The following is a 15,821-nucleotide window of genomic DNA, read 5'->3' as shown; positions in this document are numbered from 1 at the left end:
TCTTCCTTGACTTTAAAATGAGTCCACATCAGTTAATTTGGATTCCCCCAGAGTGGAGCGAGCAAGCACACTGACATTCTCAGAAGAGCAGACAGTCACAGATGACAGCCTCCTCAGGGAACACCCCTCCCTGAGTGCTGGCAGTAAGTCAGAGGATTGCTGTTTCCCCAGCTGCCCTTCGGTGTGAGTTCCCCCTTACCACTCATAATTTTCACCATTCCCAGAACAGAGGGCCAGATTCTCCTTCCCTTTGTGTCTGCCTGTTTTCTTCTCAGAGGAGCATGTCTGTGTGAGAACAGGGCCTTTACTGAGACCAGGTCTTCCTGAGGCCTTTGCGTGGAAGTGGAAGAGACACAAAATGGCGAGGGTGGGGGAAGGGCAGTCTGGCAGGTTGGCCGCAGCTCACCCATCAAACTTCAGGGCCAGGTGTTAGCATTTTCCAACACCTTGGTAAGTCATGTTTTCAGCAAATCAAGAAACTAGTTCTGCGTCTTTGAGAGACATCACTTTTTCCCCCTAAGGTTAGCTTTTCTCAGGATGGGGATACATTTTCAAAATCTTTTTTACAAGAAGGCAGAGTTACAGTTAATGAGTGATAGTGGAGACTGAGGGGAAGTTGGAGTTTCCCCGGTGTTCTTCTGAAGGAGTTAACAGCATAGGCAGTTTGGGAGATCTACGGGAGACCTGCTTTGGAAGGTCCACCTGTCTCCTTTACATCACCCCCATTACTGTCCATTGAACGTGGAAGAAAAGGGAGGCCCTGGCTTCTCACACTTACTCATGGTTAGCATGTCTGCACACTTACTGTGTGCCAGGCTGGGTTCTAAGTGCCATATATGGTACACCACTTAATCCTCAAAATAGAATTCTGAAGTACATAGTATTTTTATCCCCCCTACAGAGGAGGATCCAAGGCTCAGATAGTAAATAAATTTCCTAGGCTCAAACAGTTACTAAGTGATAGAACTGGTTAAAAAAAAAAAAAAAATCCAGGCAGCCTGGCTCCAGAGCCTTTTCTCCTAGCCAGGGTTCTCCACTGCCTCCGAAGTCGTTAGTCCCGCTGGAGGATCTCAACAAGGGACTGCAGGAGTTGAAAGTAAATGTAGCATTTCTCTTCCCCAGGCTTTTAAAACATTTAATTTTCAGGAAAATTTCAGGAACAAGTAGCATTTTTTAATCTCAACAAGACCAAATTGCTTCTATGGGCTATATGGCGGCTCTGCTCTGCATTTTCCATAAAGTGATATGTGCTCTCCAGGGGAGTCGCACCCTGTTGTAGGTGAGGTTCCCAGGGAGCATTCACGGAGTTGGAGTTTAGCTTGCAGGATTTTACTAGGGATCCCTGCTGAAGGGGAGTGGCCCTGGGGAAGTGGAACTGCAACACAGGCCTGACACAGCCTCTGCCAGTCACTTGGGTCATCATGGAGTATATACCGTCCCTCAGAGCCCAATCCTATGCTCGGCTGAAAGGGTAGGACCTTTATACAAACCCTGCCACCACCAGTGGGTGGATATGGGCCACTTGGAAGAGGGCTTCTCCTTGGGCAAGGGAGCTCTTTTCAGCTGAGGCGGACCCTGAAGGAGGAGGTGTCAGCTGCAGGCTGTCTCCCAACAGCACTCCCCATCACTAAGGTAGGGTTCTGCCTTGACCAGGGGCTCTAAGTGGTGGATCTTTGCTTCCATTCTGACACTTTCATTTTCATTGCCAATGTGAGTCTACTCATTGGCAAGTGCTTTCTCCTAACTCAGCCTCTTGTTTACTTGGATTCAAGATAAACGACATTTACGAGATTGCACAAAAAGAGAGATTCTCAACTGTCTATTAGCCTTTTACTGTAGCTCTAGACAGAGGCAAAGGTGTAATATTGATAGTCTCTTTGGAGCATGTAATAAAAATCATGCCTGGCATTTTGGGAGATACATGAACAATTTGTTTTACCCTCATGATATCTTTCAAGTGGCACCAGTTGGCTTTTTTTCTGGAGCCGGAGTCCAAAGCTAAAGGCCACAATGCAGTGATTGAAATCTCCAGTTACATTTTTCTTGCCAGTTGTCTTTAGAGAAATCTTTCAGTGATTAAGATTCCAGATTTAACTCCCTTTTCCTTAGTCCTTCCATCATGAAACTAAAGCTTCCAGTTCACTCCAGCATGGACATTAAACTGTACCCCACTAACTTATATCTTGTACACCCAAGCTGATGACAAGAGCTGGTTTGGCTTGCCTTTTAGGGTTTGTTACTGTTGCATCCTATTGTTGCCCTGAGCTGGCATTGGCCAGTGACTGTCTCACCTGCAGGATTTGCAAAACCTATCTCCATTTCCCTTCTTTCAGGTTGGAAAGCTTATCCAAGAAGCAGCTGGAAGAAGTAATTTGAAGAGAGTAACTCTGGAACTTGGAGGCAAAAGTCCTAATATTATTTTTGCTGATGCTGATTGTAAGTCAACTACGGGTCCCATACATGAACCAGCACACACCCTTTGGTACTCTCTTTTGTATCTCCACTTTTGATAGGACACTAGCAAAAGATATTTGAAGCTAAGGGCAATCAAGAAGGTCTCCTCTAAGGAGAAAATGGTTTAATAATGGGGAAAGAGCACTTTTCAGTTGACGACTGAACCAGTTGTTTTCTAGACACTAATGAGCCATTTTGAATCTGTGATGTTGTAGAATAGGGGGATGAGATGAAGGCTTGGTCAGTGGCATATGGTTCAACAGCAACCGTCTCAGCTGCTGAGCACCTGAAGGATAGTCTGTCTGCCTAGATTCAATAAATCTGTAACTTTTCAACTGTGCCTGGTGGCTGGTAGACCATTTTAAATAAATCCGACTTCACCAGCCCTGCCAGCATTTTCCAAACCCACAGCCCCTTCTCTGTTTAGTCAATTCCAGCCCCTTTCTGTTGCTCCCATGACTTTCAGTTAGGATGACAGCACACGTGGGTCAGTTCAGTATGAGTAATCTTAAAGCTGGGATGATTCCACTTGCCAGTAGGACCTTACAGAGGCTTAGAGCAGTAATTGAGAAACCCCATGTCTCTAGGAAGGATGCCACCTAGGCCATTCTGCACAGGTGTGACCTTTCTGTTTTGAAAAGCTCTCCAGGTAAGGAAATCCCACCATCTCATTCAGTGATTCTTTTTTTTTTTTTCTTCACCTTTTGCCAGGCACAGCTGCTTTCCCAGTTTCACCACCAGAGAGATCAGAAAACCAAAAGCAGATTGCTTGAATGTCAGCCCCAGCTTGGAATTTGCAGAGTTCAGCTTTAGCTTTATATTAGTTGTCAAGAAAATCAGAATCCTTATGCCTGTTCCTCTTGAGGAGTAGGAACTCCATCGCCCTAACATTGACTGATTCATTTATTCAGTCAGTCGGTCATTTAGCAACTAATGCACATCAGATTAAGCTATTTTGAAGTGTAAGATATAAGGGATGAATATGGAAGAGTTATCATAGGATTTTACACAAGTCCGTGTCAATCTAGAGGAAAGTTAGTGTCTTCAAAGAAGACCCACTGGTGTTATGGTTTAATCCCCCAAATACGAAACATACAGCCCCAAGGCCCTGTAGATTAGGAGTTGTAAATTGGCCAAATACAAAATATAGACATGTTTACCTGTCTAAACATTACACTATGTTCAAAACAAGAACTTCACGTTAAAATATTGATTTCTGTGGAAATTGAGAAGATCTGGCAACCTGGGGCTCATATTTATGCATGGCAATGATTAAATATAGTGGCTTTCCTTCTTAGCCTCTCTATTACATTGCTTTACCACCTGGCAGACTCATACCGTTACCTTATCTCCCTAGCCCAGTGGTATATTGGGATTTGAGACTCCTGTTATACATGAGGTTCAGTACCTCTGTTTGCAGAATAAGAAAGAGACCCAAAGAAGTGAAGTTGTTCAAGTTCACATAGCATGTCAGGGTGTAGTTAGAACGAGAACTAAGTTGCATTCCCAATTCAGCGCTATTCATGGTTATGTCGTGCAGTGAGCACACTATACCTAGGGCTTTGGAGAGGGGAGGGAGGTGGTTTCACAGACAGGCCCCTCCCCAGGCAAAGCAGTGAGAACATGGCTGTTTCTTCTTGTAGTGGACTATGCTGTGGAGCAGGCCCACCAGGGTGTGTTCTTCAATCAAGGCCAGTGCTGCACTGCAGGCTCTCGCATCTTCGTGGAGGAGTCCATCTATGAGGAGTTTGTGAGAAGAAGCGTGGAGCGGGCCAAGAGGCGCATAGTGGGGAGTCCCTTTGACCCCACCACTGAGCAGGGTCCCCAGGTAGAAAAATCATAACCATTCCCTGTGTTTACTTAATCCTTGACTGGCACAGAACTGTGTACACTCTATTAGGACCCAAAAAAGCAACATCTTCCTTTTCAGCTGACTTCTTTATTCTCCACCATGTCTTCGTGGCTGGAAATGGAGCCAGAGAGGGATTGATTATTTCTTATACTTCTCTTTCCCTAAGTTGTATCTCTGAAAAACTATGGGATTACCGTTACTTTAAGAATATTCTGGCCGGGCGCAGTGGCTCACGCCTGTAATCTCAGCTTTTAGGGAGGCCAAGGCGGGCAGATCATGAGGTCAGGAGATCGAGACCATCCTGGCTAATACGGTGAAACCCTGTCTCTACTAAAAATACAAAAAAAAAATTAGCCGGGCGAGGTGGCAGGTACCTGTAGTCCCAGCTACTCGGGAGGCTGAGGTAGGAGAATGGCGTGAACCGGGGAGATGGAGCTTACAGACCATGCCACTGCACTCCACCAGCCTGGGTGAAAGAGTGAGACTCTGTCTCAAAAAAAAAAAAAAAAAAAAAAAAAAAGAATATTCTGACCTTTGGGACTAAGCTGGAGTCTCTCAGTTCTAAAGAAAGGCATGAGTATGACAAGATGGGTCTTGACACTAGAACCCAGTCCCAGTCCTTCCAATCACTGAACTTTAGGACATCCCTACAGATGGCACAGTCAAGGAGGGTAGATATCTTTCTTTCCTAGAGCCATCTATCCTTTTACGAGCTGCCAAGGAGTCTCTCCAGCAGCCTGAACAAGTCTGGACAGATCACTTGTAGCTTGTGAATGTGTAGGAACTGAAGGGCTGGCTCACTTCCCTTTTGCTGTATGGTTCTTTCTTAATCTGAAGGCCTCGTGTACTGTAGTGGGGTGGGGAGGGCCACAAAGTCTCTCCTGAGCAGTCAGACTACACTTTTCACCTCAGCAGGTTCACGATAATCATCAAGGCATATTTCTAAAGGGAATTCTGGTTTTAATCTGTAGACAGGTTCTGAGAATTTTTAGAAGGAACCTGGACCAGCTCTTATATGGGTCACTAAAGCATGGCTTTAGGGATTATTCAAGAGAAGATTGATGTTCTGGCTGAGCCATTCAAACTTGGGTGAATGTAGGTTTTTGTATTATTTACCATAATAAGTAAATGGTAACTCCGTCAGTTTTTTGGGGGGAAGACTGACCTTATTTTTTTTGGGCTATGAAGCTAGTCCTTCACTCTTTACTGTTAATATTTTCCTCTGAAGTTCCTCTAAAAGTGTAATAGGAATTCCTTTAAAAACAAACCACAATAAGATTGGATGTGTAGCACTATCTGAAAAGGCTGTGTGCTAATTTTTGCCTCTTTTTACTATGAATACAACTTGCTAAGTTACTCATTTAATTATAAAAGTCAATTTTCCCTCATATGAACAATGAATAGTAAATTAGCCAGTGTCTCCATCATTTTGAAACATTTTTCTAAATGTTCAGCTGGTACTTCTGATTAGGCAGTATCATCAGAGCAGCACATTTATTGGAGTCGTCGATATATTAGGATTAACCATACAAAATTGCCAATTTTTTGTAGGTCAAAAATTGGTAAGTAACAGCAGTTTTATATGATCTGACTGGGTGTAGTTAAACTTTGAAAAAACTCCTAAAATGAAAGATTCTCAAGAACATACTTATTTCCATTTTCATAGAAGGTTGTATTTGGAGTCATTAAGTCTTGTCTCCCACAGATTGATAAGAAACAGTACAACAAGATCTTGGAACTCATCCAGAGTGGTGTGGCCGAGGGCGCCAAGCTGGAATGTGGAGGCAAAGGACTGGGCCGAAAGGGGTTTTTCATTGAGCCCACAGTGTTTTCCAACGTCACTGATGATATGCGGATTGCCAAGGAGGAGGTATCAAATATGCTGTTCTTACAAAAGCCACATCTTTCTTGGGATCATTTCTAGAGCATTTCTAGTGGATGATATTAGAGTTCTAGCTCTTTATATTTTACATATATTCATTTTGCAACAGTAATGAACATGGCTATGAAAATTCCCATTTCAAGAAGAAAAGTATACCAAAAGACAAGCAAGCTAGGTGGAGGCCAGGTGACATGCTATGTGCTTATGATTATTATTAGCCAACAGAACAATCAGACTAGCCTACCATTGGCCTCAACAATACACTGGCAATAGTTCAGCTCTCCTAAATGTGGGTCACTAGGATGTTAACCAGGAGAGAGAATACACTGAAGCATCTTTACATCTGTGCAAGAGAGGGACCAGGAGCAAATCGGCCCACAGTCCAGAGCATTCAGTTCTGGAGCAGTGTTTGCAGGATCATGGAGGATACCACTTGCTCTTCTGTACCTAAAGAAGACACCCCTAGTATACACAGTGGAATCAAGTGATGCTGGAGAGGATGGGGAAGTTGGGGAGGTTAAACACTAATGTTAGACTCTTCTTGCATAATCTTATCCTAGGAAAGGTTGGGAGATTTTACAGTTTTGTACTGCTAAACTTAAATGTCATTTAAGTAATCAAGGCAGAGTAAACTTGCATTGAAATGTGGAAAGCAGGTAAAGGAATGACAGAGCAACCATGTTGAGTCATATTATCTCTTTGCAGATCTTTGGCCCTGTTCAGGAAATTTTGAGATTTAAGACGATGGATGAAGTTATTGAAAGAGCCAATAACTCAGACTTTGGACTCGTAGCAGCTGTCTTTACTAATGACATCAACAAGGCCCTCACAGTGTCTTCTGCAATGCAAGCTGGGACTGTTTGGTAAGATCAGAGTCAGTCTTGTAACAAATTCCACTGGTGGTATAGGGACCAGGGTGAAATGAACAAGTATCTTCTTGGAAGGATGGGGAATACCAAAAGCAACCAAAGTTCACCAGAAAAGGGGTACGCTCCTTACTGCTTAGATCCATAAATCAAAGTCGATTTTAAATTACAAATTTTTCCTCTGGAGGAAAGAAATTTAAAAATAAAACTTCTAAAAGAAATACCATGCCAGTCAGATAATGTGGTCAGACTTCACATGAACTCACAGTATTATGTTTTCTTCTTTCAGGATCAATTGTTACAATGCCTTAAATGCCCAGAGCCCCTTTGGGGGATTCAAGATGTCTGGAAATGGGAGAGAAATGTAAGTCTTAAAGTTGCTGATGCCTGCAGAGAAATAGATTGCAAATATCAGCACAGAGCAGTACTTAAAAAATAGTTCAATTATCTTACACTCATCCATACATTCAACAAACATTTCGTTGAGCACATGCTACTATAAGCTAAGTTCTATTACATGTTATAGAGATGAATAAAACACAATTCCATTTCCCAAAGTGAGAATGGAAAAAATGAATGTACCATTAATTCCCTGTAATAAAGGCTATGATAGAAGTATGTTAAACATTTTGTCAGTACAGAGAAAAATCAATTAATTTTGACTGCTGGGGTCCTAGAAGACTTCACAAAGGAAGTAACAGTTTTTCCTGGAAGTAACATTCAGGAAAAAAACCCACTCTCCCTCCTTTTGAAAGAAACTGATCTACATTTGCCAAATGCGGTGACTCACAGAGGAAACATGTTTCATGCCCATTCCCTCAGCCATTACTGAATGCATATTTTTTTGAGCAAATGCCTAGTTCACAATCTAACAAGTATTGAGAATAAATATGTACAAAGCCCTGTGCTTGGTCTGTGGAGGAAGATGCAGGTCCTTAAGGCATTTAATATGTTTTGGGGTAAATAAAACTAATAGCATTGTAAGAATCAGAGGAATCGCAGAAAAGACTGTAAACCAATGGAGGAGCTCAGGGATAGGGAAGATCATTGTGAGCTGGAAAAATCTGGGAAACCTTTAGATATGATCTGCTACAGGGATTTGTGTCAGCCTTTCAAAAAGAGGAATGCTTGGGTAGAGAAGGGGGAATATATTTTCAAGGTTGGTGGGCAAAGCAGGGTAGCAGTGGGGGAGAGTGAGTAAAGGTATTGCGGGAAAAATAACTGTAGTGTTTGTGGGAGAAATGCAGTGAACCAACAAGACCAGAGCAGAGGATTTACATACTTCGGATAGCTTCACTGGTAATTTCAAGCTCCCAAGCAAAACTATAAAGTAGATGTAGCTTGGAGATTAGAGCAGTTTCTAGAATCACGCTGCTCAGATTTGAATCCTGCCTCTATTACTATCTCTGCGACCTTGGACAAATTACTTAATCTAAGCCTCAGTTACCTCATCTCTAAGATGGGAATAATTATAGTACCTGCCTCAGGGTTGTTGTGAGGATTAAGTATGCGAACATCCAACAGAATGTCTGGCAAGCCTTCAGAAAATGTTAGCTGCAATAATCATTATTCATCAAGCAGATTAGTGTTATATAGGTGATTCCTCCTTTTCTTAACCTGCAGCTTTGGTGGAAGTTTCCCTAAATTCCAGCTGGTGTCACCAACTTCTGTTCTGTATCTGGTAAGCTAGGGAGAAGCTGTTCTCGCTTGAACCTTTTCTTCCGGCCTCCAGTACCCCTCACTTACTTTACAGCCAGAACCTATAACCAATCTGGATCATATTTGTTCAGTTCTTAGTATTCCTTCAGCTTTTACAGAGTCTTCATGTACTCCAGGTATCTCTTCATTTGCTTTTGACCTTCACCTTCTGCTTCCACTTTTCAAGATGCATTCTGCTTCTTATTTCATTTCCTTCCTCTGTGTCTGTGCTCTCCCAGTCTCTGAAATGCTGGGGGCAGTCACTGGCTCTGGGGATGCTGCTTGCATTGACTGTTTTGTTGCAGATCATTAACAGGGTGAATCATGAGCATAAAATATACTTTCAGTAAATGATTGCTGGTTGATGGAGCCTAATCTCAGGCTAACCCATGGTCCCTCATTGTGGGCACACTTGTTACATTAGCTGAGTCTAGTCTATTCCCATCAGAATATGTTCTCCTTGCCCAGAAAGGTGGTCCAGGAGACAGTTTGGCTCTATCTGAACCTCACATAACAGTGCCCAAGAGACTGAAGAACCATTTCTCTCTACTTGTCTTCCAGGCACTATGGTGATTGGACCTTCTCAGTGCAGTTAAAAAATAATTAGGAAATGCTGTTCTTTGATGAGACCCACTGCATCTTGTCTAGATTGCATGTTTGTTTGTTTGTTTGTTTTGTCTCTACTTACCCCCAAAACATGTTTTCTCTTTCTTAAATGACCCTGAGTGACAGAAAATGCTTCAAATAAAAGAACCTGCTCTGTCTTGTCCCCAACTCTTCCACCTCATTTGATACAGCCTCAGAAACTCCACTTAATACTCCATCTAGACAGAATTGTTTATCTCATGGCCTGCAAACTCCATGCAGCTTTGGTCCCTGACACCTCCCTGTCTATCCCTAAGAGGAGCAGAGACGAGAAGTGGCACTTCCAGAAACATCTGGAAACTCCAAGGAGGGCTGACCTAGCCCATGAGGTCTCCCCACAGAGAGCTGTGGGAAGGGCTGCCCTCTACAGGTTATCTGATGGGCTGCCCTCTTAATTCCCAGGCTCAGAGATGAGCTTTTCTCAGGTCCTCCTGCCCACCTAATTCTGCCTGTTTCACTTTTCCTGTCCTTTTTCTTACTTCCTTATCAAACTCCCCTGAGATGAGGGGTGGCAAAGCACAAGCCATAAAATGTCACAAACTGAGGAGATCGAAAGAATTCTGTGAACCTCAGCATTTTAAAAACTCAGGACACTGGCTTTCAAAATGAGAAGCATTGTTAAATACTCTAAATCAGGGCTTGTCAAGTTTATGTGTGTGTGTGCGCATGCGTGTATATGCATGCATACAGAGAAGTCACCTCCAGTCTGGGTGATGGTTTTGTTAAGCATGCGTATCTAGGGACCCACTCTCAGAGACTCTGAGTTAGTTGATCTGCGATAGGACCCAGGAACTGCGTTTTTAACAAGCTTCCAGAGTGACTCCAGTATACACCAGTGCTCAGGACCCACAGAGAAGCACCTCTGTTCCAGCAGGGTTTTACATCGCATCACACACCCAAACACTGGGATCCACCAGTCACCCTTGAAAGCAACCTGCCTTCCGGTGACCCGCTCCCACCCTCCCTCTCAGTCCCGACCACCTACAAGCTCCTCTGATGCAAATGGTCTGGAGACCTTACTCTGAGAAATGCTGCTGCAAGTCAAGTAAAAGAGCAGGAAAATATATACCCTAAACAGAAACTCTTAATTTGTTTTATGAGCAAGTCTGAGTGAGTCCTAAAATGGCTGGCCAAGAGCTACCAATACTGACAGGTTACCTTAAAGCCTCTAGGTGTGCCAAGTTTGATTTATCTTAGGGACTAGAACCTAGTCTTCTAAATGTGATTTTGCCTTGATGTTTCGTCCTGCTGTGAAGGTGACCATACAGAGTGATTGGGCTGCATCAATAATGATATGCATACGTTTTGTGCATCAGTGAGCTTCTTCCCTGTTAACCGTATGTGCCACAAAATTTAACTGGAGTAAATAAATTTGAGACAGAAATCCTGGAACAAGATGGTGAAATTGCTTACGAATCCAAACTTCAGGGCTCAGTGACCTTTGAGCATTGTTTCCTAAAGTGTGACCCACATGACCATCTGTCTCACAGTCTCCTGGTCCCTCCCTAGAGCTTCTGAAACCGAATCTTTGTGGGGTGGGGGTAGCGTTCAAGAATAAACAGTTGAAGCAAGCTCTTTGGGTGATACTTATGTATACTGAGGTTCAGGAACTGCTGGAGAGATGACTGGGCACCAAGAGGATGAGAGTGACTCAGCTGGCATCCCTTAGCTGGTTCATGGCAGAGCTGAGTGGGCACTCCTGTCTCTGACCCCGGCTTCAGTGCTCTTTGTCTCCTCTATGACTCCTCAGTCGTGCTGCTCTAAGACCGCTTACTGGCTTTCCTTCATGTCCTGGGCCCAGAGCAGTTCTTTTGATAGCAGATTTGAGTCCACTTCCCTCGTGCACAGATCACTGCTCAGGACCCAGAGAGGAGCAGCTCTACTCCAGCAGGGTTTTCCATTGCATCACACACCCAAACAGTAGGAGCCAACAGTCACACTTGAAAGCAACCATAATCGCGAGGTTTCTGATGCTGTAGACTTCCTTATATTTCTCACAATCTAGTTAGAGAGTCACATGGGGGTGAAGTGTGGCTCGGGACCTGCCCCAACAAGTGCGTGCAGAAGCCAGGAAACAAAGGAGTAAATTCACTTCAAATGGGATGCACATGGTGTCCATGATGAAGAGACACATTCAGAATTGCCCAAGGACAGGAAAATGACCAGACAGAGCCAGAGTTGAGCTGGTAATAAAGAGATTCCGAGACTGAATGGAGTTAATGAGGGAAGCATGCAATGAGTGGGGCAATTTCAGTTGGTTTCTCTCATTCTTCTAAGCGAAATGAACTATACGGACAGGAGAACAGCCTGCGTGCCCCAATGTCTCCTTGGCTGCCCTCTGTTGTCCCTGTCAACTCAGGTGCCCATGGTGCTTAGAGGAGGTGCTGGCAAAGCCACTGGAGCCTTCTGTAGGCCATGGGGTCTCCTAAAAGGAACCTGAATGAATCATTTACAGCAGGTCTCTCTTGTAAAGCCCAGCTGCGGTAACGAGTACACTGACTGTTTCAAAAGACAGCCTTTCTTAATTATTTACTTGTTTCATATTCAAATATATCTCCTAATTGTTTTTATTTTTTCCTGATCTAGAAGATATGACAACAGGGTAGAATTAGGGAAGAGGAAATAGGAAGCTCGCCCTTCCTTCTTCCCTCCCTACTTTCCTTCCTTCCTTGGTCATCAGGTACCTTCTTTGTGCCTGCTGTTGTAGGCTATACCCTATGTTTGGTGGAAGGCAAAAAAGAAAAATCAGTAGGATACAACTCAGTGAAGAAGACTGATATTCAAGCCCCTTGTCCTCCCAGTGTGATAAGTGTGGTGGTTGAGGTGTGAACAAGGGGCTCTGTGAACAGAGAGGACGAAAGAGGAGCTCCTCCTGAGGCTCTTGGGAAAAGCATCACTGAAGAGTGACTTTCAGAAGAAGAGAAGAAAAAGAGGAGAACATGCTTGATTTTATAATGAAATAGGTAAAAGGAAAAAAGGCATTTAAACAAGGCAAAAAGAACAGGAGAATACAGAAGAGATGTGGAGGAGAAGGAGCATTGTAGTAAGCACCCAGAAGGACAGGAACACTTAGACATGCAACCCACTCCCACCCTCCCTCTTGGGGGAGGAAAGCACACTATTGTCCCAAAGAACTCATGCTGAACCAGTGCTGCCTTGTGGAGAGAGGCATGGCCAAGGCGTTCAGAGACGTGGGCCTGGTCCCACTGCTGCCCACAGCACTCAGCCTCTGAGCACAGCCTGGGGTCATCTGTGTGCCCTCTGGCCAAGGCTGACAGTAGTTCTCTGAGTAGTTGAGAGTCATTGCCTTTCTGTGCAGTATTGTGGAAACAAATCACCTTTTAACTTTAAAAACTACTCATGAGATGACAGTTTCTCTGACCCTCAGAGGAAGGCTGGGCTGTGCATACATGAGGAATTTTTACATCAACATCCCAGGACTTGCTGTTCGCAGGTGATAAACTGCATCTCCCCAGGACTCCCGCTGCACTCACATGCAGCTCCCTGGACTTCTGGTATCTGACCCGGCCCATTTCTGTGTTTCAGGGGAGAATTCGGCTTGCGGGAGTACTCAGAAGTTAAGACTGTGACAGTAAAGATCCCCCAGAAGAACTCCTAAGAAGGCCAAGAAGTAAGATGAAGCCTAGCCTGCACGTCTGTCCCTCTCTGCTTTCTCTGTAGGGCCCAGCTCTCAGGAATACAAAGTTGAGCCACGGTCCTTATTTAAAGATTGAAAAGATAACATGTAGGCCAGGCAGGTCACTGCACAACTAAAGCAAACCAGCTGGGTACAGTTTCTTGGCACTAAGGGGCCACCTTAATCATACCAAATATCGGGGAAAGTGGGATAAAGGAAAGAGGAGGAGCTAGCAGACACATCCAGTATCTCTGGAGCACAGGATGAAATAAGGGAGCTGTATTAATTCATGCCTTTGTCACAAAGAACTTTCCTCTTAAGGAAAGGTGACCTTTCTACTGTCTTCATTTTCTTCCTTCCAGGCCCTCCTCGCTCACCGCCCCCCCTCTCTTCCAAGGAGATCTCAGCTGAGCTCATTTTGGGGCAGATGGTTGGGCCAGGAACAATTTTCCAAGGTTTTAAAGCCAAATTACCATTTCATGTTATCCATTTTTTCAAAGCAAAACATGAAATGGTTTTAGCTAGAGTCAGACCAGAATGAAAATGCCAGGAGCTGGTACACTACAGATGTAATAAGAACCTGGGATATTCCTGACCCAATCTGGTCTTCTTTTACCCATAAATAACATGAATGAAAAAAGATTGGGACAATAGAGACTGGAAGTCATCATGTGCAGTTCACAGCTTCTGAACTTGCTGCAGTTTTGGGGTGTGTGTGTGTGTGTGTGTGTGTGTTTGTGTGTGTGTATTAGATTCCTTCCTTCTCAGTTATTCTGGAATAAGGCAAGGAGTGGGTTGTTTTTCATAGCTAGGTAAGATCTTTTCCAAAGTTTTTCTTAGAACCAACCAAGAAACAATCCGAGTAGGCTCAAGAATTTGATAATGCTGGATGCCTTGCAGACATCATTCAGTTTCTAATATTGGGCAACAATTATTATTAAAAGAATTATTTCTGTAGTTGGAATCTGTACCTTCTGAACCTCTACACCGATACCTGCTATTCCAGTGCTGCAGGTGTGATTTTGGTCTATCATACTGTACCCTACATCTATCATAATGTGCCCTACACCTATTGGCAGTGACCTTGGAAAATCTGGCCAAGCCTAGGGGTTTCCTTTTCCATTTGCCGAGTTCCCTTGTGCCAGGACTGCCGTGCTCCACTGAGCTCCTCTGTCACACCCAGTGGCTCATCCACATACATTCTTGCCCCTCACTGAGCAGGCCATGGCCTATAGCTTGGGGGGAGTAAAGCAGGCCTGCCTCCCTTTCTTCCCAACCACATACTCCTCTTCTGCTTTCCAGTGACTCCACCAGTTTGATGTGGGAAGTGTTAGCTTCCTTTCCTTCTTCCATCCCTTCTTCCATCTTTCCAGCTGTCAAATCCAATCCAGTCTCTAACCTAGATGCAGATCATTTATTTAAAAGTACCAAACATAACCCAGAGTATGTGGAATATGGGCAACATATATATAGCCTTCTGTATTTAATGATTTTCTGCTTCTTAACCATACCAGTTTTCTATTTATAACTCTTATCTATCCATGATGTTTTGAAGTCTCCACTTGCTGTTACTTACAAACGACAGTGCATTCAGCAGCCCAATGCCGTGAGCCCTGACAGATGCCGTATTTCTGAGTGCTTCCATGTGAATGCTGCCCTCCTGTAGCATGTGTCCAAGCAGACATAGCCACTAACCAACTAGTTACCTTTGGACTGCAACATAAAATGTGAAAATGAAGATTTATTTCTTTTAATTTACTTAAAAAGAAACCTCTGTGCTAGCAATAAAGCATTTATATTGTGTACTCCTTGGGATTGTTTGGCTGTGTCTGTAAGTCTTTGTGTCATACTGAGTCTATTCAGGTCCTTCCTCAGCTGCTGGGTTTTTCAGCTGTGTTGCTCTCTTGGGTAACTGAGCAGAAGCCTGCAAGGGTTTTTTTTTTTAAAGAATTCATTAAGGTAACTGGTAAATGGTATTAAGGCAAACAAAAACCTTATTTTCTGATGCTATTTAAAATTTGTGTACACGTGTAGTTTAGCTGGCATGTAAGTATAACCATGTATGAAATATATGAAATAACAAGTTTCCTTTAGAATAGCCTCCAGGAAAACTAAAATGCAGAGGGGTCTGTTTTCACAAACGTGGACTATACACCGCGATATCACATTGCTGATGACATTTCACAGTAGCTTTATTTTTATTTACCAAAGTGAAATGAAGTCAGAGGTTGATAACCTGATGGAATATTTTGGCAGCTGTAAAAAGAAATCTGTAAATGGTGACTGTACTACTACCAAGATTGAGCTTGTTTTCTCTCAGTGTGTTCTCAGAGTCGCGCTTTTGAGGAGTGGTTCCCACCCTTGAGAACTGCACAGCTCCCCACCTTTCCTTCCAGCCCTTGGAATCTCTACCCAAGTTCCCATCAAGTGAGACAAAAGCTGAACCTAATGACTTAGCCCCAGAGCAGATCTCGCTTGGGGGACAAGAAGCATTGCTGTGGACTGGGGTTCACTGCTCTGTTTGCCAGTAGCTTATTTTTCAGAGGGACAGATGGAGCATGGGAGAATGCAGCCCCTGCCGCACCAGATGGAACTCTGAAATATAAGATGCGGGACTCCCTGAGAATCCACCTCATGTTCTGTCCATTGAGCCATCAGGAAAAAAAAATGAGAAAGGCCCGGACATGAAGTAATCATTTGAAAGTCTTTTAGAAAGGTGCCATTGTTGCACGTATAGATAGCAGGAATCTGGAGTCAGATAGACATGTGAAAACATTTCTGATAAAA

General features: G+C 43.7%; 1 protein-coding gene across 3 annotated transcripts in view; it reads left to right on the top strand.

Moving 5' to 3' along the window:
* Nucleotides 1–14,839, top strand: part of LOC116463621 (retinal dehydrogenase 2) — a 125,523-nt gene extending 110,684 nt beyond the window's left edge. For 2 of the 3 annotated variants that reach the window (XM_032146799.2, XM_058434768.1), the window contains exons 8-14: nt 2,334–2,436; nt 4,098–4,282; nt 6,012–6,176; nt 6,894–7,051; nt 7,344–7,418; nt 12,944–13,028; nt 14,590–14,839. In XM_032146799.2, the coding sequence (XP_032002690.1) occupies nt 2,334–2,436; nt 4,098–4,282; nt 6,012–6,176; nt 6,894–7,051; nt 7,344–7,418; nt 12,944–13,016 (759 nt within the window). In that variant the 3' untranslated portion in view covers nt 13,017–13,028; nt 14,590–14,839. The remainder of the gene's footprint in view (nt 1–2,333; nt 2,437–4,097; nt 4,283–6,011; nt 6,177–6,893; nt 7,052–7,343; nt 7,419–12,943; nt 13,029–14,589) is intronic. The other variant, XM_058434767.1, reaches the window with a different exon arrangement.
* The last annotated feature ends 982 nt before the right edge of the window (nt 14,840–15,821 follow it).

The sequence above is a fragment of the Hylobates moloch genome, unplaced genomic scaffold (assembly GCF_009828535.3).
Source record: "Hylobates moloch isolate HMO894 unplaced genomic scaffold, HMol_V3 SCAFFOLD_45, whole genome shotgun sequence".
NCBI lineage: Eukaryota > Metazoa > Chordata > Mammalia > Primates > Hylobatidae > Hylobates > Hylobates moloch.
Note: the sequence above shows the minus strand (reverse complement) of the source record. Positions and strands in the feature narration are given on the sequence as shown.